At 39.4% G+C, this 24937-nt stretch overlaps 3 protein-coding genes across 6 annotated transcripts in view; 2 read left to right on the forward strand and 1 right to left on the reverse strand.

The window, feature by feature from the left end:
* Window positions 1-2187: 2187 nt before the first annotated feature.
* On the reverse strand, window positions 2188-9094 carry UNC50 (unc-50 inner nuclear membrane RNA binding protein). The gene is made up of 6 exons (XM_053457489.1): window positions 9018-9094; window positions 7616-7895; window positions 5920-6040; window positions 3937-4076; window positions 3743-3844; window positions 2188-2396 (listed from the first exon to the last, which is right to left on the reverse strand). The coding sequence occupies exons 2-6, from the start codon at window positions 7887-7889 to the stop codon at window positions 2260-2262; spliced, it is 774 nt and encodes a 257-aa protein (XP_053313464.1). The 5' UTR covers window positions 7890-7895; window positions 9018-9094; the 3' UTR covers window positions 2188-2259.
* Window positions 9095-9359: 265 nt separating this feature from the next.
* On the forward strand, window positions 9360-13813 carry LOC128475034 (cytochrome c oxidase assembly factor 5). Its single transcript, XM_053457490.1, has 3 exons — window positions 9360-9545; window positions 11873-11956; window positions 13253-13813. Exons 1-3 carry the CDS (start codon window positions 9444-9446, stop codon window positions 13292-13294), a joined length of 228 nt encoding a protein of 75 aa, XP_053313465.1. The 5' UTR covers window positions 9360-9443; the 3' UTR covers window positions 13295-13813.
* Window positions 13814-15106: 1293 nt separating this feature from the next.
* Window positions 15107-24937, forward strand: part of INPP4A (inositol polyphosphate-4-phosphatase type I A) — a 52659-nt gene continuing 42828 nt past the window's right edge. For all 4 annotated transcript variants that reach the window (XM_053455170.1, XM_053455172.1, XM_053455171.1 and 1 more), the window contains exon 1: window positions 15107-15257. The gene's annotated coding sequence lies outside the window, so the exon portion shown is untranslated. The remainder of the gene's footprint in view (window positions 15258-24937) is intronic.

Raw genomic sequence — 24937 nt, forward strand, 5'->3', positions numbered from 1 at the left:
TTCTGATTACACATAATATGCTGCAAGCACAATTTTTGACATTTTTGCCTAATGTTGCTTTCCTGTGCTGTACAGCACTGGGATTACATGTAATGTAGGCAAGTCTTTGCTTTTCAGAGAGGGTAGTAAATAGGTGGAACAGCCTCCCTGTAGAAGTAGTAGAGGTTAATACAGTGATAGAATGTAATGCATGCGATAGGCATGAAGCTATCCTGAATCAAAGCCAAGCCCAAAGAGTGATTAAGGTCCGAGTCTTTACATCAGGAATAATGGGCAGACCAGACGGGCTAAATGGTTCTTATCTGCTGTCACATTCTGTGTTTGTATGTTGAAAGGGCTGTTCCATTTGGACAAAACATTAATTGAACAATCTCTCATAATAATCAAATTAACCCTAGCAGATTTGGCAATTGTATTCCTTACATCCCATAAAACCAACACAAAAATGTTTCCGTTTTAAATGGCAACAGCCTATCAGTAGCAGTAGCAATGTCACATGACATTCGTTCCCCCGCAAAATGTATCGGGCCCACTAATATTCCGCAGAATAAATATTAAGTCTACTTCCCTCTTAAGATTCCAATTTAAATCCTGTTTATATTGGTATTGCATTCTGTATGATGTGCAACACCGTCGTCTATATTTGAGTTCTAAATTATGAAATGCCTACACATGGCGTAATATAGATAACTATATATATATATATATATTCATATATGTTTATATTGAAATATTTGACAGGTGATATTTTTAAGCAAATTATCAGTTTGTCTCATCTGTTTCATCTATTCAGCTATGCAGAACAAATTTAACTATCCACATATTTATTTTGTCCTTGTAATTGCGTTGATTTTTAAAGTTTTTTTTCTCCCCAACTGGTGTCTGCCATATAGCATTAGGGTTTGGTGTATATATTCAGTTCTGACTGTGGCAGCTAATATTGCATAGTATTTTATATCGTAGCAAATGTATATGCCTCATATGAAAACTGGATCTTTTGTTATTAAAAGCTGGCCAATACGAATTTGATGTTTTTGGATGGTTTCTTTTCTTGTAATAGAGGAATTTGTGGACTATTGTAAGTATTGATTTTGTATTATTTTGTAACTTGTCATTGAGGCACAAATGCAATATGGTCCTTCATATCCAACAGGAATGGCGCCCAACAGGTAGCTTGCTAGCTGTTCTGAAAGTAAAGTCCTCGTGCACTCACCGAGCATCACGGGAGTTGTAGTTTTTGTTTCTTACCCTGCCCAGCGGCCCAGTAGACGTGGTACTTCACATGGGTTAGAGCGTATGTGCTCATGCCTCATGTGGTACCATAAGACATTCTGTTTATGGCAGAGACCCTTTATGACTCCCATCTAGCCATGTATTTTTATTAATATAGATATATTTTATTTAATCTTATATACATACCTGGGAACTTTCTGGATATGCTGTCCCTGAGAGTACTTTGCACTCCATGCTTTTTTCATGTTTTACAATACATTTTATTTAGTTATGATTCCCCTTTTTCATTTTTACTGTACCCATACAAGATGCATATTTTTGGTATGATAATTGATAAAGTAGTTGAGTTGACCAAAGTACCAAAAAATATATTAACCCCTTAATGACAATTGGCGTGCCAGGCACGTCACGGAACGGTGTCCTTTGTATAAAGCAAATTGTGGCCTCCTTGAAATATGGCATTTCTGTCTTAAAGTTAAAAAATAATTAAAAATAAGCTATATTTTACTGGTATTTTTTCTTAGCAACATAGATATAATTATTAGTTGTCTCTATTTATAGCAATATTTTTCACACAAATAATGAACCAAAAAAATGAATATTAAGGATGTCTGGGACACCCACGCTATCTTATGAGTCCATTTCACTCTGCAGTGCTCTATGGAAATAGCTTTTAAACCACTCACCTACCCCATCTATAATTTAATGCAGAGGGCTTTTATACTGTTTACAAAAATAAAAAATATATATATTATAAATCCATTAAAAGTAACGTAACCCATGAGTCCTGGTCCTAAGTAAACTGCAAATTATTATTAAAGTTGTAATAGCCAACAATAGGAAACAATGCTATTTACCATATATCAACAAAAAAACACTTGTGATTTGTTGAGGCTTTTTAGAAGTGCTAAATTATAAGAACAAAAAAAAATACACAAAGAAAACAAAAAACAGTTCAAATCAAAACGTTTATCTACAATAATGTATTTACAGTCTGTACAAAAACAATAGCTTAAACAGTTCGACTTAGTTTACTCTGTATTTATAAAAGGAACAAAGCATGGCTGTGAAGTTCCATCCCAAGGCCAGCGAGAGAATGTAAAGCAGAATTAACACGGCAAACGGGTACAGAAGGACCACTGTGTTCTTCAGAACAGGCAGAGCTAAAAGGGAAAGAAGAAACTTTAAATCAATAACAAAACAAGAAAGAACCAAAGCATCAACCTGGCTATCTGGTCACAAGTAGACAATCGTATCGAGAATGGCTTCCTCCCAAACTACTGGTTTGAATTTTGTTACATGGATGCCATTGTGATAGAAGTTTTAAATACGCAGCTTTGCACTTATATACTTTCCCTATATAGTAATACACTACTATTTGGGGTCACTTGGAAATGTCCTTGTTTTTTTTTTTGTTTTTTTTTTTAAATAAAAGCAATTTTTGCCCATTAAAATAAAGTTAAGTGGATCAGAAATACAGCGTAGTTGTTAATGTTGTAAATGACTATTGTAGCTGGAAACGGCTGATTTTTAATGGAATATTTTCATATATGTACAGAGGCCCTTTATCACTCCTGTGTTCCAATGGCACGTTGTTTGCTAATCCAAGTAAACGAGCCTGCAAAGAAAACACTTTGCAGGTATGTTACACAGCTAGAAATTCCTTGTTTTCCATGAAAACAGCTAAGTGACCCCAAATGTTTGAATGGTAAGGTGTATTTAAAGTGTGGGAAATTATTATATATATATATATATATATAATCATAAATCAGCCATTTACACTAAAGCTAAGATCCTTCTACTAGACATCATTGCTCCTGGCAAAGATTTGAATTGAAATCAGATTATATATACACACAATACAATGGTTATATATACAACCATTGATTTGTATTTCTTCAACCAATAAGGAGTTTCTTTATGTTGTATTCTATCTTTCTTTTAAATAGACTGAGTATATAGCAGGAATCTTTCAGTTGTTGGAGAAACTCTTTTAGCGTAATGCAAATGGTAAGTTTTATCAGTAGATAACCCTCTTGGCACTCAATATAATCAACATGAACCAGTCTCAGGGCTGTTTGCATAAGCAATGAGCATTTCTCTACATTTTTATATTACAAATAGGCAGCCATTTGTAATATCAGTCTTTCATAGCACAATGGCGATATAAATAATGTGATAGGTATATATAATAATGTATGTAATGAGCTCCTGAGCAGATGTAAAAGGAATAACTTCAAAGGAAGGGATTCTTTACAGAAAGGGCAATAAAGGTATGGAATTCACTGCCAATGGAGGTGGTGTTATCAAATACATTAGATGCCTTCAAAAGGGGTCTGGATATTTTAGAAAGGCATGACATACAGGGCTAGAAATATAATTAATATTTTAGAGCTTCTTGATCCAAGGAGAAAATCCGATTGCCTTTTGGAGCCCCCCCCCCAAAAAAAAAACAGACAACACCGATAAAAGTAACTTAAGACCTTAAACGGAAAAAAACTTTTCTTACTACTGTATCCAAGGAATGTGATATAGATGTAATATCCAATTGCAATGAGCCACAGGGTGTTCCCAACAAAGTAGCCAATGAACCATTGTGAAAGGATGACATCTGCAGAAAAAAAACATTTAAAAATTATTTATACAAAAAAGCTTAATAGCGTTACAAAGGGCATTTTATGTTGCAAGGGTTGGTTTACTTACGATTGATGAAAAACAGCTGGATGAAGTGCAGGATCACCAGCAGTGGGTAAAAGGCATTAAGATGCACATCAAAGGCATAGCCCCACTCCACTTCATAATCCTTTCCCTGGTGCCTCACCATGTACTTATTCGAAACAAACCTGATTTACAAAATCAAAAACAATTAATCAACTACGCGATGACACAAATCATAAGAATACAAGAAAACCAAAAGGAAAAGAAAGTCATTTTAGGCATTTCCAATATGTTTGTGCTGTTTTGTTTATTTCATAAAACAGTTTTTGCATAATTTTATGCTTTTAGGCAGCTGTATATAAGCCATTGTTATGAATTTTAGCTCAGTTATCCACTAGACAAATATCCCGACTCCTCATCATACTGCATCGTCGAACAATGGAATGGATCAGTCTTAATCACCCAGTCGGACTAATGAAAGTCCACAAAGGAACAGACTCTATTAGCATTGCCGTAAAGAATTAGCTCAGTGTGGTGTTTAAGCAGAGAAAGTCACCCAAAATACCAGGACAGGCAACGATGGCGGGCTCCAGGCCTGCAGATAAAGGATGTTTTGACACAAAACAAGGTTTCTGTAAGTGGTAGTCTACATTATCATACACAGTATTTTATGTTCAACGAGAACAACGAGTATTTTTCTATGAGACGTCCCTCTTAAAAAAAATTTTAAAATACAAAAATTCATTGAAAATGATCGTGATCTAACGTGGCCACCACAAGGATAGATGAACAGACGGGGTTTCAGTGTGTCAATAACTGAGCTAGGTTTTGACCAGCCCGATGGTTATGGCTTTAATAAACATAGAAAATCAATACAAACTGTATCTTAGTTTATTGTGTTGGCGGGAAACATGGCAATTATTATGCTCTTTTACTTTCATTTAATTGTTACAATCTGGTCTCAGGCACTTTGCTGGTATTCATCCACATTTATCCCAGTAATAAAGGGTAAGTTAAAGAGAAACTTGTTGTAATAAGTGCAAACTAAATGAAGCTGAAAGCAGGCAGAGTTAGCTAGCCATCTCAAAAGATGAACTCATCAATGCAGATATATTATTATTATTACTATAGGTAGAAGGGGAGTGTGAGAATTAACAATTATATATAAAACTAACAATAACATTAATACACGTTGAAAACGACTTGTACATCAGGAATGTAGGGATGCAATCAAGATTTGTAGGCATGTATGGCTGCAAGAGTGAGAAGAAGAAAGGGGGAGTCTTCTTAAAAAAAAGTGAAAAATAAAGAGTTATATCTGACAAAGATTAAAATAAAACATAAAAAATAATTATTAGCATATGTGCCATTAAAGGAACATGTCCGTGAATCTCCCCTCTTCCTTTTTTCTCCTTCTCTCTCCTTCCAACCCCATTCCAGTCTCTTCCTTGACATCACAATATCTGTCCTTCACCATACCTGCTTCTCCCTATCCATTGCAATCTCCATCTTGGCCCACGCATACCTTTGCCTTATCCTCATGAACTTTGCCCAGCCACACACCCACATTTTCCTTACGTCGCAATCATCAGCCTGCTCCTTCCATACCTCTCAATGTTACAATCTCCCTCCATCCCCACATCCATATTTCCCTCAACATCACAATCTGCCTTTCACTCCATACTCATCAAACCCTTAACGTCCCAATGTCCTATCCTGCTCCATACCCACCAGTCCCTTAATCTCCTTTCCACCCTGTACCCAACTCTCGTAACCCTCACTCATCATTCACCGATAACCTGTGATTGTCATTCACATTGGGTAGGCCTTAGCGCAAAGGTCCAATTAAACTTTTGCACCTCTGCTCTGTGGTGGAAAGCTATACCTGGCATGACTATTCATTCCCAAGGTGGCAAGGCTACTCATGGGCACATGTTAAAATATAACAATGCAGTTATACAATATTAGTCAATCATAAAAGGATTTTTTTTTAATAATTGAAATAATTCCAAAATTCTGTATGCATACCACATTAATGTTGATGTCAGCAGTCCCACTCCTATGCAGTCAATAAACACAACCCAGAGCAGCAGTTTCAGCATCTGAAAGAATCCCATATCCAGGACAAATCCAAACCCGATTGTGGACACTGGAAAAAAGACAAACATTTTATTACACGGCACAGTCCACACAAGGCCAAAAAACAAACGTAATCTGCTTTTTACAAGTTGGAAGGAACCAAGTATTGGGCTCCAGTTCACCCACCTACGGCATACTGCAACTGTTCTGTTGCAGTCGAAGGAGAAGAAAAAATGAAATACAAGGTGGTCAATTAAAGCAGCCAAACTAGCCATCAGTAATAAGACTATCTGGGCTTTGTGCAGACGTTCACTGGCTGCCAGAGAGGAGAATCCCCCGCAGCGCTGCTGGAGACCTGTATCCTCCTCTCTGGCAGGTGGTGAACATCTGTGCGATGCTCGCAGACAACTTCCGCTGCTGTCGCTACTGCACTTCATATCGGGGTGGGAGGGGCATGAAGCATATCTGGGGCAGAGTGGCATATCTGGGGAGCATAAAGCATATCTGGGGGGGGCAGAGTGGCATATCTATAAGTAAGGTGCATTCTGAATTAAGGGGGGGGGGCTTAAAATGGCTATTGGTTTTCCAAATTTCTGTTTGTACCGTATTGGCTCGATTATAGGCCGCACCCTAAAAGTTAGGTGCTTTTTTAGAAAAAATTTAGAGTTTTTGAAAAAATACACATTAGTGGAATAGTAAAACAGTATTCTAACTAACACACTGTATTTTAACATTTTTGGTATCTATTATGCAGTTAGTCAACATATGTTACATACAAACAGAAAACCAATAGCCATTTTAATGCACCTTACTTATAGATATGCCCCTCTGCCCCCAGATATGCTGCCACTCTGCTTCCCCCCAGATATGCACCCACCCCCCAGACTTACCAATGTAGCCTCCCAGGTGTCTAGCGGGGCCGGTGGGGGACATCTGCACTATACGCGTAGACAACTTCCGGTGCCGGGAAGTCCCGGCAAGTGATATCATTAAAGCACATCGAGCAGACGTGCCGGCAGCGGAGGATGGTTACGTGCATCGCCGCAGCCAGTGAAGGTCTGAGCGATGCGCTTAGACAACCTCCCGTGCCGGCACTCCCCCCGTGGAAAGTGCTGGCAGGGGAGGCTGTCTCAGCGCATCGCGTAGACGTCCACGGCTGCCGGAGAGTAGGATCATGCTCCCTTGCAGCACTGCGGGGGATCTGGATCCTAACTCTGCTGCGTGCAATACGAATTGTGCATTCCTGCGCTAATCCCCGATTACAGGCCGCACCCCAACAAAGTGTGGGGGGAAAGCGTGGCCTATATTCGGGCAAATACGGTATATATAACATATGCTAACTCCATAATTGATACCAAAAATGTTAAAACACATGTATTCCTGTTCATTAGATAAAATACTGTTTTACCATTCCACTTGTGTATTTTTTCTTTAAAAATAAAGGGTTTTTTAAAATAGCACCAAACTTTAAGGGTGCAGCCTATTATCTGGTGCGGCCTATAATCGAGTCAATACGGTATGTTTGTGTCAGAATCAGTCCACTGAACCACGTACGTAGGTAAAATGAAAATATAACCACACGCATGAAATAAAAAAAAATTATAACAGAGTAATGTCAAGGTGCTAATAATTTACACTGACGTACCACACAACCAGATGCTCAGCAGTACTAAAAATGCAGGATCGTCTCTTGCCCATTGGTCCTTTGTTTGCTTTCTGTAGTGAAAATTTCTGTAGACTCTCTGTGGCGAGGTAAAAAGATACAGCATTTGCCAAACGGCAAAGTCAAAGTCCATATGCCTGACGTGGAAGAGACGCCTTATGTATTTGTACCGCTTGGCTCCTGCCGTGTGCCTCGCTGCGTCTCCAGAGCTTAATGTGCCATTGCCTTGAGAACGAGCAGTGGTGGTTGGCAGCATTTTGGACTGGGGAGGGAAAAAAAGAAATCAGAAATTGTAAGAATTTGTAACAAGACAAGACTTCTAGAATGATTATATATATATATATATATATATATATATATATATATATATATATATATATATATATATATATATACACATATACATACACACACACACACATATTATATTATATATATATAAATAATTTTTTCACCAATAATTTGAATCCCATAAAGGGACGTGGAATGGTCTAGTTAGAGCACCGTAAAAAAACTGACAATTGGAAGCTTTACTTCTGCGAACGCTGTGATTATCACATAGGAAAAGCAGTCATGTACTAATAAACTCAGAGAGACCAAAAAGTAAAGTTCGGACCCCAAATAAGAGTTGGAAATGTGCCCAATAACACTGCCATCAGACATATAAATGCTGTTAGTTAGGGACATAAAGCCCATCTACCTGCCCCGCTGGGATATCCTTTTGTACTGTCCCTGATCTTTGTTGCGAGCTTTCAAGATCAATTTAGCCAGTAAATCAAGGTATCATTTTAACTATACTTTTCTCCTGTTTTCTCACCGGCTAACACGGTACAAACCCTTTTATCATTTTGATCTTTGTTGTGCATTCCTATGGCGACACAGATCTCCACAGAAGTAACACAATAAGAGAGTAAGGGGAGAGTAAATAAGTAGTCAGATGACAGATTATGTGATATCTGTCCTTAAAGCGTCATTAAATTATAAGCACATACCAGAGCTTTAAACACAGATGACTCTGAAAGGCTTCAACCCTTTCATTGCTTATCCTACAGAATCTATAATACCAAACGAAATCACGACGAGGTAAATATATTCCAAATTAAATGATCTGTATATAAAAAAACATAGATTTTAAAGTGCTAAATTGGTGACGCAGGCACCCACTGGGATGACATCATAGTACAATATCAAACGCTCAGCTTCAGGTTGTGTGGCCTACAATAAAAGGCTGAAGCCCCCCAGGTATGCTATTAATCGCAATCACCGTCTTGTAGTATTTCTCCTTGTACATATTAAACCGTGATATAATAATATTATTAGTATTAATAATAATAATACGAAATGGACTTTAGCTGTCAAATCAGAACCGAGCTCTGAAGCTTACCTACGCCGCTCCGAACCCCCGGACAGCCCCAACTTCCTGCAACACAGCCCCGAACACGTAGCGCCTCGTGACATCACGAGCCCGGAAACCGGAAGCGCAATGCATATAGGGAGGTGTAGTTTTCTTGTTCTTATGTGATATGCCGTCAATTACGTTTGTTTGCAAACATACGGGATACCGAGTAAAGGGGCGCTATAGCAGTGTAACCTGCGGCGAAAGTTTACGAGCATTGGATTTGAGATTGGGGCGTGACGCAATTTGTAAATATTTTTGTTTTTTGGGGCTGTTATTACATAGGCTAGCGCAACAGATGTTCGTATTAAGCGTGCGCCGGAAGCAGTGTAGAAGCAAGATGGCGCTGTCCTTAGAAGGGTTTTTGTGAGGTAGTGACAGCTTGTCTCGGACCGTAGAAGTTGGAAGGTAGCCATGCCGAGGTACTACGAAGACAAGGAGGAGGATACGCAGCCGTGTGCTGGAGTCAAGGAGGATCTCAAGGAATGTCTGCTGAAAAGTGCCTGCGTGCTGCAGGTGCGGCTATAGTACGCAGCCAAAGCGATACTCCATTTACCCTTTAATAGAGGACGCCATTGATAGAACTGTGACGGAGACTACCCAGTAGTGTTAATCTTTAAGTGGGCTGTGCTTTAACTTATCAACCCCTCTATGTAGTAACACAGCCTGCTGATCCAGAACCTGGCATTGGGTTATATACGTATCAGGTGTATATAGGTATACAGGACATTTTGCGAGTGGACCCAATATACACTGGGCTAGCTTGTGTATCAGATGAGCAGTTAAACACATTGTAGTTTCCGTGTATAATGCGAAGTCTAGTGATCTTATGTTTCATTGGTTGCTGGAGATGAAAAGAACACTTAGATTCCCATTATATGCAGTTTATCCACTGGACTCCAGCCCTATGAGTAGGTCAAGTGATGTATAAATGATAAATATCTGTTCATTGCCCCCTGTTATCCCAGGAGCGTTTCAGCAATAGATCAGGATCAGCACCCCCTCTGCATTGCCCGTTGCAGCTGGGTATACATTTATTGCTAATGGTTTATAGCTCATCCGTTTTGACTGCTGGGTTCCTTTGCACATGCTAATGGCAAGTTGTTGCAAAGCAAGGAATCGGCGCACACTTAACAAATACTATTTAAAAATTGAGATTACATTGCACTTTATGGCCATAAATCGCTTAACCCACCTCTGTGTCAAAGTACCCAGATTTTAGCGACTATCTAATCCTAGGACAAATTCTTAGCCATGTGGGCAATAGAAGATTTTTAAAAAAAATATTTGTGCACATTTTTGTCTATTCCTTTCAAACATTAAATGATGTTTTGTTCATTTTAATCTCTTTATTATCATTTGATGTTGTTCTGGTCTGGGTACAGTTACTTATTTCACTGAATCTCAAACTAAACAGACTGTATTTATGGAGTAGCCAACTGTATGCAAATGAACATAATAGCTAAAATTCTGACTATGGGAATTGGATTGAAAATTGATGACACATGCATTTTTCGAACATACCATCCCTGTTTAAAGGATAACAGTGATCTAAAAAGGGGTCTATCAACTTGTTTGGGGGTCTATTTACTCTTCAAAGTGGTAGTAAAGGTAAACGAGCAACTAAACACTCGCTGACCTCCTTTACAAACCCAACTTAAAGCATAACTCAGCTTTTTTTCTTTGTTTCAACAGTAGTTTCAGTCTGAGTTCTATTTGTTAAATAATAAAAAGCTGTTAGACCATGACGTAAAGGGCTGTTTTGTTGTGTGGCTTGCGTGTGTATGCTTGCTTCTAAAACATTCCAATGGTAGCTGACGTTGGTACCGCACCAAGATGCATCTTATTACTGCAAATGGTATGTGAGCCTATTTAACAGGCTTGGTCCAGGCATGATGACAAAGAGTTATGAGTGTTATTCATGATATTTCTTTAGGAATCGATATAGATTGTTCCCTGGAGATAAAGGAGAAATTATATTTGCAGAAAATTAATATACATGAACAATTCTTGGGACTATCCTATAATATTGTTGGATGTTTGTTTAGTTGATCACTGGAAATACAGCCTTCTACATACAACTATAAAAAAAAAAAAAAATTAATGTCTTTCCCCTCACCTGCTGTTACAATGAAGAGCTGTAAAGTATGCTGTATATGTGGCTCTTGCAACTACTGTGCATGACTTGTAATAACAATTATACGCAATTGGGGTATTATGACTGTAAGAATAAATCCAGTGTCCAGAGGAAGGCAGCATTTGCATGATTTACATTTAACTACCAACCCTGGGCATTACGGGCACAGTAGATGCCCCAATGGTTCTTATCTGCTGTCAAACCCTGTGTTCTGTGTCCATGCGTGCATACGATTAATAAGGTTTCTAATAGATAAATAATAATCGATAAAACTAAGACTGTCATAACTGGAAAGAATGCTAGATTTTTTAAATATTACGAAGAATAGCTGTCTTTCTGTTATGTGAGACGTGAATCGACATTTGACATTAGTGCATGGAGCATAGCCGACACATCTTCGAAATATACCCCGACGATTTGGCTGGGAAGGGCAGGTAGCAACCTGACGATAACTTTATTGGACACAGTCTGTATTTGACCCACATAGCTAGTGGGAATCTGTGTATACTCAAAGTTCCCATGGGAAATTAAACGGCAGTAGGAGAATGTGTAGGTACCTTATCTGTGAAAACAAAAACAATTATCGCACAAGTAGACATAATTCTGCAAAACAAAATGGGAGGATCCGTAACAAAAATATTGAATAATTTCAGTGGTTTTACTGCTGATTCAATGTGTATTTATTGCCGTGTTTCTGTTTGTGCAGGAAGGAAAGACCCCTAAGCAGTGTCTGAAAGAAGGCCATTGTAAACCTCTGCAGGTCACCTTTTTTGAGTGCAAAAGATCGATTGTAAGTTATATACCAGCAAAAGTGTGTTAACCGCTTCCTTACCCAATCATCTGAGCCGGCCACTGCACCATTGACTTAATTATCAAAAACGATGAAATTTGCTCCGTTAATGGGCAAGTCCCATTGGTGAGAACATTTTTCTCCTTGAGCATTAAATACAGTAAGGTAGGCTAGCATTGGTTTTATCTCACTTTCCCCCTATAATTTTGCTTTATCTGCAGACAGAAAGTTGCCATTTTTGTGAGTTTTGTTATAATGCGCAGACACCACGCTGACCTAATACTTTGATTTCCTCCTTATACTTTCATTAGTCAGAATGTCCTGCAGAGTGATTAACAGCGAGTCATTCTATTATTTACCACAAGGCAGTATGATAGTCAAGGTCTAGTGGTTTGGGCTAAGCGTACACTCTTTGGACCAGGAGAGGTGTTTGGCTGAACACATACGCGGGATTCTGTAGAATCAATCCATGCATTTTATGTACATGTTTAGCACATGTAACTTTGTAACTCATAATTACCAATAATAATGATGATTATTCATATGTTAATAACTGCAAACAAAATACATCTAAGTATCAAAAGGGGCATTAAAGAAAAAAACAAACAGCTTAATAAAATACCATAATATACAACTTAAAAAGGTGCCAGGATTACAAGGTTTCTTTGTTTTTTTTAATGTCTTCAAGCCGTTTTTAATGTGTTAAAATATTTTTACAATTAAAAGGGACACACCAGCCATCATATGCAATTCATATGAATTATTGCTACAAAATATGAGACGGTACAAAGTTATATGCACTAAACATGTACATAGGTTGAAGAATTAGCTCATGCTGCTTGACTGTGCCCTGGGAATTAACTCTGTGACTACTGGATTTTTTTTTCTCCTGCAGTAGCGTAGAAACTATATGGGCCATTGAATCTGTCCCATGGGGGTCTATTCATTAAAGTGAGAACTGACAGGTGGGATTACTGGATAGCTGTGGTTTTAACCCTCACTTTGCTTCTTCATTATAAAGGGCCAGGACTAGCACATTCCCCTGTTTAAAATGGGTGATTTTACTATACAGAGCTAACAAGTTCACTGGGGTTGGTGCTTAATAAAGAATACTAAAGTCAAAAAGCTGAGCTCTCCTGTCATCTTTCCTGTTAGGGAACTGACCCAATGGATTATCTTACATAGCTACATGACAATAGTTTTAAAGACGCAGAACACCAATTATGTTATTGCTTTATTTTTTATGATTTACCAGGCCGTCCTAATCATTACCAATGTTTGTTTTTTGTAATGTAGCTGGACAACAGATCAAGATTTAGAGGCAGGAAAGGATACTGAACAGCAGAAGAATGCACTTTTCTGAACTTTAATGCATCTGGGAAAAAGGAGGAGAGAGAATGCATCTGTTTCTCCAACAGACCTGTCAGTGCTGATGAGCCACTAACGATACCATCCTGTTATAAAACCCAGGGTCAAAATATCTCTTATTCCACAGTCAGACATTACTGACATGGTTTCAAACACCCCCTATCGATTCGATGTTACGCCTGTAACCTTGTCAGTGACTGCCTTCCGTAATATCTTTTAACTGTTTGGACTATTGTTAAACATGCCATAAAAATGAGGGTGTATAATATTTTTGTGTATTGAAAATGATTTCTATTGCTATTCTGCCAGAACTGTACAATTCCAGTGAATAACTTATGTAAGGATAAAGTGAGAGTAATGTTATTTGCATTAATGCATTTTGATGTCACACATATTGTGTGACAATACCTTCAGATCCTGAAATAACATTAAAACACGCTCTTCAAGAACAAATGCAGTTTATTAAATAAAAGGCAAGAAAGGAGCATATACTTAGCTTCAGGTTACTCGAGCAAAGCAGGGAAAGCTCATGTCACCCTTGGCCAACGCTCTAGCGGGAGTGCTTCGCACACACAATAACTTGACAACGACGACTTATTCTCTGCTGGAAAGCGGGTCTAACTTCAAATTAATTACTACACGGCAGCTCTTCTATTACTCTGAACAGGGTTGTGACGGCCCAACCAATTGAACGATAAGCCAGGGTTCACAAGCGTTATGTGTGTTAGTATGTGTGGTCTCTGTGTTGCTATGAACAGTAGCCCAATGTTGGTATATGTCCTGGGAAGTACTTAGAGTATTTGGTAATTTTGGACCAGCCCAAGGGCAGCCCGCTCCTGGCACCCGCTTGATGAGTGTCACCGAGGTCCCCCCCAGTATGTGTGACTATTGTCAGTGCATATGTGTGACTATTGTCAGTGCGAGGAGGAAGAGAAAGAACAGAATTTCTATGTAAAATCATATAAATACAGATTGTGGATATATAGTATAAAAATGTCCAAATCCTGAAATGTTTTGTACCTTGGATGTAATTTACACCCTTTTTGCTGCAGATTTTCTTTTGCCCTTATTGTCAGATTCCAGAAAATATAATATTTTATACAATGCTGGCACTTGGCTTCTAACCTGACCAGCTTCTCATTCAACACAGAAAATATTTAGTATTATAAATCACTACCACAAGAGCATGTTTGTATCACACAGATACTACAACACATCCATGATGTGTTCAAATAAAGCTGCCTCAGTTCACATAAACTTTAAATAGTAACTACTTATATCTTCATTATATTTATACATCACTATGGTATCTTTATTAGAACATCAGAGATCGGGAAGGCCTTTGGCAGGCCGAATAAACACATCTTCCTATAAGACTGTCCACGAATCACCACACACAATATGTTTACTTCGCAACCACACAACAAGCATGACGAATAACACAGGTCTGCACGGATTAAGGTGTAGCAACTGAATCCTCGTTGCTATGCGACCCAATTAACCCTTGTTCTGCCAATGTCCTATCCCTTTCCTTGTATGCCGTCTGACATGTAACCATTGAATACCCGTTTAAGGCGCAGACCCCAGCACTGCTTTGCACTAGGCCAGCGCGGCCCGCGTTTACACACAGCGACAGCCAAGACCCATTCGCTTCTTCCACGCGTGACGCCATTGCACAGCGCGTCACGTGACCGGGAGCCGCAATTCTGCTCTGACACTGAGCAGCAACAGGGTAGGGGCGGGGCTAGTGACGTCAAGGGGCCGGACAGGAGCCTGTGCAGTGGGGGCTTTAATGTTGCTGCTGAGAGAGTCGCATCATCAACCTGCAAGGAGTGGCTGCCCCTTCCCTGCTGCAAGATACCCTGTTTGTACCGGGCAGCTGCCACCCTTCTTGCCCCCATCACTGCTGGGAGATAGGGCCGCAGGCCAGGAGGTAAGGAGTGCTGCTGTCCCCATACGGTTAACACAATACAGGAAGACACTTGCAAAGAGGCAGAGATACGATGTCTACACAGGCCTGCTGATGATAGCAGTGACAGTCTGTCCTGCCAGGGCAGGGTGCCCTTTCTCTGGCCCTGTGGACTGTATTGTTATATAACACTGACATGAGCTGATCGCTGGGGTTGATTCTTAGACATTGTCGTGTACACTGATAGTACATGCTGTGCTGTTTGGGTGTCCTGTCAGTCACCTGTCTGTGATATGTGGGATGGGTGTGTGTGTGTCCTCATTTATAATACACCTGAAGAAGGGACCCAGGTAGCCTTGAAAGCTTGCAATCTATTACACTTCAGTTGTCTGATAACTATCCTCTTTATTGTATGTGCTTTTTTTCCTGAGTTATGGGTATACTATATGTTTGGGCAGTGTTCTTAGTGTGTGTCGTGGTGTGTATGTAAGCGTGTATCTTAGTTCTGTGTTAGTGTGTACTCGTGTGTGTTGTGAATATATTTCTATGTGCTCTGATTAATGGGATTCATGCTATGGGAGGTAGATAGGTTCATAGTCTCAATTCAGCATTATCTGGGCAGTATTTGCTCATTCTGCTGTTTCCTGTGGACGTATTCCATCAGGGTGTAGATGACCCGTTCGCTGTCGGCCATGACACATTATGGCAGTTTAGCGACAACTCAGTGTTTTCAATGTGATACGTCCTTTAATCCTGTGACAGGTGTCACACGGATACGTTTGTTATAGTTATGTGTGTATCACCGGCCGCTTAACGTTTTGGTTCCCGTTGAAATGGAACACGCATGTTAACATGCCGGGAGATGCTGTCACTTAAAGGGTTAAGTCCCCTTCAGCATACCAAGACATTTTGGACGATGCTATGCTTCCAACTTTGTGGGAACAGTTTGGAGATGGGTGCACAAAGCAAGCTCCATAAAGACATGGTCGGATGAGTTTGGTTTGGAAGACGAGCACAGACCTCAACCCCATCAAGCACCTTGGAACTGGAACGGTGCCTGACCTCACTAATGTTACAGGATGAATGGGCAGAAATTCCCCACCAAAACAATCCAAACTATTTTCCCAGGAAAGTGGAAGCTGTTGTAGCTGTAAGGGGGGGGGTACATATTAATGTCTGTGTATTTAGAATGCAATGCCATAAAAGTCCCTGTTGGTGTAATAGTCAGGTGTCCCAATACTTTTGTCCATATAGTGCGTGTCTCTCCTGAATCTAAAATGAGACCAAGAACTGATGAAGGTCCGAGTCTTTACGGCAGGAATAACAGGCAGACTAGATGGGCCGAGTGGTTCTTATGTGCCGTCAAATTCTATGCTTCTATTTATAATCAATTCTTAAACCTATAACCTCGGAATTGTGAGAGCTAGGCAACTCTTCAGTGTAAGATCTCTGCCCTGGAGGGCAGAATTCATGCAGTGCTTTGGACTGCGTGTGGCATTAGACCGGTGAAAGGGGTTCATTTCGTGGCAGCTTTATGTATTGATCTGCACATTCTGGAAAACTTTGTGAGATATACAAATCCTAAATCGTTCCCATTCACTGCTCAGGATTTGTTTCACAGCTTATAAAATTAGATACTATGTATCTCTTGGATTTTGTGTAACCAACAATAATGAATATAATAATATTTCCATTTAGTAAGCCATGCTTTACTTGTTCTTCAAGTGCGATGTAATCCTTTTGTGTGCTGCGGTCCTGTACACCATCCTGACCTTGGAGCTGGACAGTAGTTTATTGTGGCAGTTTGATGAGGTCATCATCAAAACGAAGCCGTTAACCTGTATAACGACTGTATCGTTGCAGTAATTAGCAAATGCACGGGTTTCTTGCAAACACTCTAAATCTTTTTTGGATATTTTTTGTTTTGTTTTTTTAGTTTGTACAGTACTATACTATAACCTATTTTTTTAGGAGCTGTGTAGTGATTTCTAATATGTTACAGTTGGTTTACTTATTTTGTTAAGTTAACCACATTCATCAGGTACTATATTATATTCCTGAAAATCTAGCCTGTCTCACAAGAGAGTTGCTATGTCCATTACTGATCCAGGTTTCCAAAAAGTCCACTGGGAACGGGTGAATGCGCATGCATGCGCAGACAACTGATACTCCCAGATGACTGATGCCAGGAGGCAGCTGCCAGGTAAATACCAGAGGACCATTTTTTTTTTTTCTTTTACTGAAATGTTGCTTGCAGAGAGACGGGACGCAGAAACTTAAGCTTTTGAATACTTGTATCATTGGGATCAACAAAACCAGTGCGCCCAGAAATGAAAGCAATAGATGCCATACATATGTTCAAGTGGTACTTTCTACCGTTATTATAAAGTTAAGAGATGCTTAAACCAGTCCCTTCTTTGGTCCTCTGATGAGGGACACAATATGTTTCTGAAGGGCAACGTACAATATGTTTGCCTATGTTTTTTGTGACATGTACTTTTGCTGATATTTGGGGGGGTTAGAGCTTGGGTGGTACATGTGACAATGCAAATCCATACTAAGTTATCGCCCTGCTTTAATACAGTTTATAAAATATATACAAGTGATAGAAAGTATCAGCATCCTCCTTTTTATGTGAAACTCTCTGCAGGGATGTTAAGACCCCTCAATAATTGACACACAAGTGTTCAGTGCCAGCTGGCGTACCAGTGATATAAATGGCTTGACATGAATTGGGAGACGGTAGGATGTGCATGCACGGATGAAGGCCACAGTTACTCCTCATAATTCCTAACTTTACAGTGTTATCTCCTGGAAGATACATCCTTGCGTCCCGTTGGCATAGTGTGGTAGCTGATCCCATACTCTTGCCGAAAGTTGTGTTTGAGATATATGGTTACAATGAGAAGGGATTCAAACTATGTTACGCAAAAAGTTCTCAAAAGCCTCATAGTTCTATTTTGCATGGGCTCCAGTGGATGTTATTGCATGCAAATTAGTAAATATATTTTTTCGAGAGATGAGAAAATTAGACTTCCGTTGCATATCCAAGTGTTTCTCTAATTGAAATCGACAGGATTTCAAGCTGTATCCTTGTTAGTGGCTGTAGTTGTCAGGGGGGGGGAAGCATTAAGAAAACCGGACTCCAGTCTACATGTGGCATTAGAGAAGAGGCTTGAAGTGTTCATTATGGCAGAATTGTTAATTTAGTGAGCTGCTTATGTACATGTACATTCTGCATAGGGTACTTTGTGTCATCACCTCCGCTGCCTCATCACATGGGTTGCCTAGTAACAACATCATCATCCTATAGATCTGTGATGAAGCAGATTTAGTATCCTCTATAGAGAATGGCTGTCCAACACGTGGGCTGGAGACTGGATGTGCCTCCATACAGCCATTTATTTATTTATTCAGATCTCTGGTGCTCTCTTTTTTTGCTTGTCTTACCTACATTTCCAGTGTATTTTTTTTTGTAGGACTAATACCTCATGCTGGATGGCCATAGACCTCTGCACCTAGGTCTAGGGCACCTAGGGTTTGTGATTAGAAGTTGAAAGAGTCCATGGGTGTGCTATTTTTCATTTACAAGTAGGTTGATTTTAAGCAAGGCACAGAAACTGAATTCAAGAAGCTTCTCCTTTTTATTGGTGTGGAATCCAACTTCCTTTTCTGGTGTTGTCTACTTTCCTTTGCGGTTTTAGAAATATGATTGCCATTGGGAGGTGTATGTTTTTATTTTTGCACATGGCGAAAACAACAAAAATCAAGAATCTCAAAATATAGACTTAAAATATCAAGAATACTAAATCAAAATATAGCCTTTTTTTGTATATATTTTAAGTACAGTTGGTTCTTGGTGGATCGCTTTACCAGCTAGATCTTCTTTTCTGCTTCCACTTCTGCAATAATAGAGACCTAGAGACCCTTTTTTCTTTTTTTTCTTTTCCTGAACGAGCAAAGTAGTTTGTGTCAGAAAGTGCCCTATAGTAACAGTAACATTACATTGCCAGTCTAAGTAAATGTACATTTATTCCAAAGAGAGACAAAAAATCCCTTTTGCAGCCTGGTATAGTTTTAGGGACCCAAAGCAAACAAACCTCTTTTGTAAGCAAGTTGGAGACCCTAGGCGGTTGCTTAATCTGCTCTTGATCTACTTCATATTAAGGTCACGGACTCCAGCATCCTATGCAGCCCCAATGGAGGATGCATATTAAATACATTTAAAATCCATTCTTCAAGCTGTAAAATAAATATGATCGCTCTTTGTAACCCCATAAACCTTGTTGAGCTAGGGCTGGAGATAACTGGTGGTAGGTTTACCATATTGGTGCGGGCAGCAGGAGATGTGTGCAGCCAAATAGACTGATGTATATAGACACAGAATTACTCCATGCATTTGCAACTGGGACCATGTGCAATTTAAATATGCACCGAAGTGTATGTGATGGCTGGACTGTCTCTTTATAGTAGCACATGCTTTTATTATATAATTTTTTTTTTAATAAATGACAAAGCTACCATATACGTATTGATGTTATGGCATGTCGTCTATTGATGGGAATATTAATGAGAGACAACTTCACAAAAGCATTTATAGCAAGCTAGAAGTTGAATGGTGTGCACGTCAATCCTAATGTGACGGTAAAACCTGCCCTCTTCTTAGGGAAATGTCCTTCTACCACATGCTGGTCCCGAACCCACCACCCACCTCACCACTTATTAAGACATAGATCTACCTTCACCATTATAGTTTTAGTTACAGGGACTTCTAAGTTGCTCTGTCTGAGACGTTGGAACACCAACTAGCAGGATCTTCATAATGTTTCCAAAGCAATATCTACCTGCGTGATAAATTTTGTGATAATTTCATACATCTGTGGTGAATGGTGGCTCCTTAAAAGATCTGCCTCCCACCTATGATATATATATGTTATAGACTGTCTTTTCAAACCAGGTCACTGTAATATGGAATCATGGTAATATATTTATATATATATATATATATATAAATACCATGATTCCGTATCACAGTGATGACCTGGTTTTAAAAGACAGCGTACCAGGGGAGTATGAGTTTTAAATGTGATTCCGAAAGTAACTTGTTACTGTCTTGTTTCAGTCGTTTTTTAAGCATTGCTTAATTATAGCTAAACTGAGAGTGCCAAATCTTAAACTCGGTTTTGCCACCATAGCAACAGAATAGGATACTCTAATCAGTAAGAATAGTACATTGGTTCCTATGATAATACGACGACTTTAAAAACCTTGCCCCAAAATGTGGTACTAATAAGCCACCAAATCACCAAAACCCTTCTAGTGCGTTACACCGAGGATATAATACATCCGATTGTATACTTGCATTAAATGCGTCTCCTGTGTTTTATGAAAGATGTTTTTTGTTTGTTACAAAAAAGAAAAGTCTGCATTTTATTTCCCCCTTTTTGCTGGCGCCTGACCTTTCCAGTCGCTGTAAGCGTTCATGCAATAATGTACTGGAATAATTGCTTATTTTTTTTTGAATCCGAGGAACAATTAAGGAGGAAACTAGAAGCAAAGAAATGTTTGCATGATCTAAATGACTATTTTTGGCGAACAGCCGCCCTCCATTTCTTGCTTAATGGTTTCTGGTTATTAAGGAACTGCCTTGGTGCGTGGATTCAACTTCCAGGCCATGTAATCTTCCACTGGTGCTAATGAAGATGCGTTTAGTATGTGCCTTGGCCACGTTCCTTTTTCTCAGTCCATTTAAAATGCCACCATTGGGATCAACTCTGGACCCCGCAATGATGTTTCTGTTAGTAACAGACCCTTTAAATTAGATCCCTTAGCATTGTTTTGTTATGTGTTGGGATGAGCCCCTGTATTAAAACTGAACCAAGTGACCTCAAAATTAGAATGCACGTACAGTGGCTAAACATGTGACGGTGGCTAGCAGCATGGTGACTACTCAACCTCTATGCTGTTATATGCCAGATCCAGACCCTCTGTCTTCCAATTTACATCTCAAGTCCCTACCCACTCTCAACAAAGTAGCCTTCACCCTAGAGTGGACAATGAGGACTTCTACATCCTCAGCACAAGAATGACCAACTATACGTGCAAAAAAAATAATGGCATATCGACCTCCTTTTTTCAATAACCCCCAGTGTATGTGTGTTTTGTACAACTTTGTAGTTGGAAAAATGGGGTAAATGCTGCTAATTATCCTTTACAGACATCTTGATTTTACCTGTTTTAATCCAGTCACGCTTCAGGCCATTACATCTGAAATGTGCCTTGGTCGTAGCAGCTTCGTTGAAATAGAAATTTAAATAGCGTGCCCTACTTTTCCAAGTCTCTAGAGTTCACCCTTCTCATAAATGTTGAAAATTGTTCTATTCCCATTAGATTAGTACAGCGAAGGAGAAAGTTGTAATTATTTGTACTAAAGTGTTTTTTTATTATTATTATTATTGTGTATTATATGTATACACTGAGTACTATATTAGTTATACAGAGCTTTTGGGTGGTTTTGCCACTAAAGAAATGGTCTGTGGTTTGTTGAGTGAGGCTATTATTTTACAAATGGAGTCAAATCTTGTTAATTCTATGCTGCAAGTACAGTGCTCTGCTTTTTAAAAGAAAGAGAGTTATCTCCAATGGGCTAATTCTCAAATGACTGATTCGTTGCATCCCCAATTACATTATTTTTTGGTAAATACACAGCAGTTATATCCTTGTTGACATTTAGAAAAGCCCCACTCTGCAGCTAAAGGAACACCCTGTACCCAGAATTTTTTCAATGGGATGCACAGCACACTTGTGTATAATATGGCATAGCGTAATCGTATTTATTTAATTCTCTAACCTGTTTTGAGGGCTGTACATGCCCAGTTTGTTCGTATACAATGACTTCATAGGACTTATGGGTGAAATGGGTCTGTTCACCAGGGGGGGTTTGCAAGAGAGTGGTGGTTTAAACTCTCTTCATTATGAGAGACTGATGCCAGGGAGAGCTTCAATGGTCCTGTATAGTGTATAACTTACCGGTAAATTAGTGAGAAGTTTGTCTCCTCACACATTGAATTATGCTTAATACGGCACCGGCTCAGCCCTTTAGGCTGAAAAACCCTACAAGTGTGTTGCAAAACTCTCCTTTCAACTCTCCCTTTAGTGATTAGACGCTATCCACGTCAGAGTCTTCGACCACAGCAGAGACTTCGTGTTTTAACTGGCTCAACAGCTAGAAGTAATAGGCTGCTTTCGCCCCCTTCCCCTGTGTCAGGAAGTAATTAAGACTTTTTTTTTCTTAAATTTCCAGTAAATACAGGTAAGGGTTTGCCGAGTGATGCATTCATTGTTCATCACATTAACACCAAATTCAAAGTGTTCATCGATGCTTTAGGCCATGCAGCTCCCAAAAACTAATGTTGACACAGCAGTCACGATATCTTTTCTTAAAATAATTATTATTCTGTGGCATGTCTACAAATGCAAGAAGACTCTATCGGTCGATGGGTACACACTTTTTTTCGTTGTGAATTAACATTTAGTCCATACAGTTCCTATGGTGAGAGCAGCGGTTGCCATAGAATATGTAAATACTCTAAATATTTTGCTGGCTGCAAGGGAGACTTATTTCATATTAAAGGGACATGATTTAAACCTAGGGTGGTTGCAGAGTTGATGGTGTATATTCAGGCACCAGGGGCAGAATTTGACCCCCCACGCTTTAAAATGTAAAAAACTCACACATTTATTCTCATGCTCTCACACTCGCTCTCTCTCTCTGTGTCTCCTTACCTTCTCCGCCGAATCCCTTAGTTGTCCCCGTCTCCTTCCTCCCAGCTCCTCTTCTTCTCTTGCCTCTTTTTCTTCCGTCTTCATCCGCTTCTCTCCATGTCTCCGAGAACCTGGCCTCCCAGAGCACTTCTGCAAAAGGGCGGAGCCTCAGGGCACCCCCCGATTAGAGGCCTCTTGGAGTGCATCTGCAAAGGGGCACACCCACAGGAAAGCCTCTCCCCTTCCTCAAATCGGGGAAAAGCTGTGCCCGAGGGCTCTGCCCTTTTTTGCGTAAATGCTTCGGGAGGCCTAGTTCATGGAGAAAAGTCACAGGGAGAAGCGGACCAAGAGAGAAGGTTATTGAGTATATGTGAGTACTGGAAGACACTTGGTTTAGGCATTGCACCCATTGCCCTCGTACATATTATTTATAAGCCTTTTATAGAATGCACCATTGCTTGCCTAAAGGGACACATTTCCCTGATGTCCCCTGCAAATTAATCCAATGTAGGAGATGCTAGGCCAAATACTACTCCCTGCACATGATATACTTCCCTTCAGTTAGCTGTCAGCACATGTGGCGGGAGGTGGACCATTCAGACCCCCATGTGGCTGTGCGGCAAGCGTATTCCTCTCCATTGATTGGCTGCTTAGATAATTCCTTTTTGTTTTTTCAAATGAATATTAATAGTAAATGGTGCCTTAAATCACACAGCCCTACAGATCTGAATATCTTATTGTATCAAAAGCAGTTTTAATATGGATTAGTAACTTCTCTGAGCTACATGCATCCTTTTTCAGAAGGTCGGAGGGATTTTGTTCTTCATAACACTTTATTATGCATTAGCGATATGCCTCCAAATAGGGTAAATGCTAGCCTGTAGCTTTTCTACTTAATATTTCTTAACAAGCCTTTATTTGGAAGTGAGTCACTAGAATGAGTCACACTATGAACAATCAAATCTGAGACCGTCTATCACAGACAGGATGGCAGGACGTTAGACTTCTGCACAGCCCGTGTAGATCAAGGAAGAGATACGAGGAACCACCAGGTAGTAGTTATACAGCTCCAACTCTAGTGAAGCTCATCCAGCAATTGGCACATTCCAATTTTTTGGGAAGTTCTGAATGGCTAAACTGTTTTTCATTGTTTTACTAAAGAATATTAAAATTTTCTAAGGCTATATAGCTGAAAACACGAATAAACAAGATTATCAGGAAAATCTTTATAACTATACAATTTATAACTATACAGCTCTATATAAAACCCCTGGAGCTGAATTTCCATAAAATTTAGTTTTTGGCATCGTTTAAATTATTATTTTCCCCCACAAAGGCAACAGGTGCAGTTTTATTGATCGGATAACAGAGGTAACAAGTGCATTATAATATAAATGGACATGTACAACCCATTAACAGCAGAAATAACACATTTAAATTCAAAGATCTAAGGCTCAGACTGCTAATTGTTGTGTTGTAGAACACTGCTTCTATGTATTATGTTTCATCAAATTTCTACTTTGTATCCTGGTTTGAAATACAAGGATTATTTTCAAACAAACCCAGGATAGATATAGATATATATATATATTTTTGTTATTTTCTTTTTTTGGAAATTCACGTTCATAGGCGTATCTCTCATGGAAGGGTGTTCACTGAAGTACAAGAGTGGGACATATTACATATATCCATCTTGCCCTTGGTCGGCCCCTATTCTGTTTTTCCTTCCACTTTCCCTAGCATCAGTGCCTTCTCGTTATGTGGACAAAGTACTTTTTTTACCTTTAATCCCATTCCCTCACGTGAGCAGCCTGGCTTTATTTCCTGGAGTACGGACTGGTTTGATCTTGTAATTGCAATCCAAGGTGCTCACAGAACTTTCCTCCGACACCACAGTTCAAAAACATCTATCTTCCTTTGCTCAACCTTCCTTATAGTCC

The sequence above is a fragment of the Spea bombifrons genome, chromosome 2 (genome assembly GCF_027358695.1).
Source record: "Spea bombifrons isolate aSpeBom1 chromosome 2, aSpeBom1.2.pri, whole genome shotgun sequence".
Lineage (NCBI taxonomy): Eukaryota > Metazoa > Chordata > Amphibia > Anura > Pelobatidae > Spea > Spea bombifrons.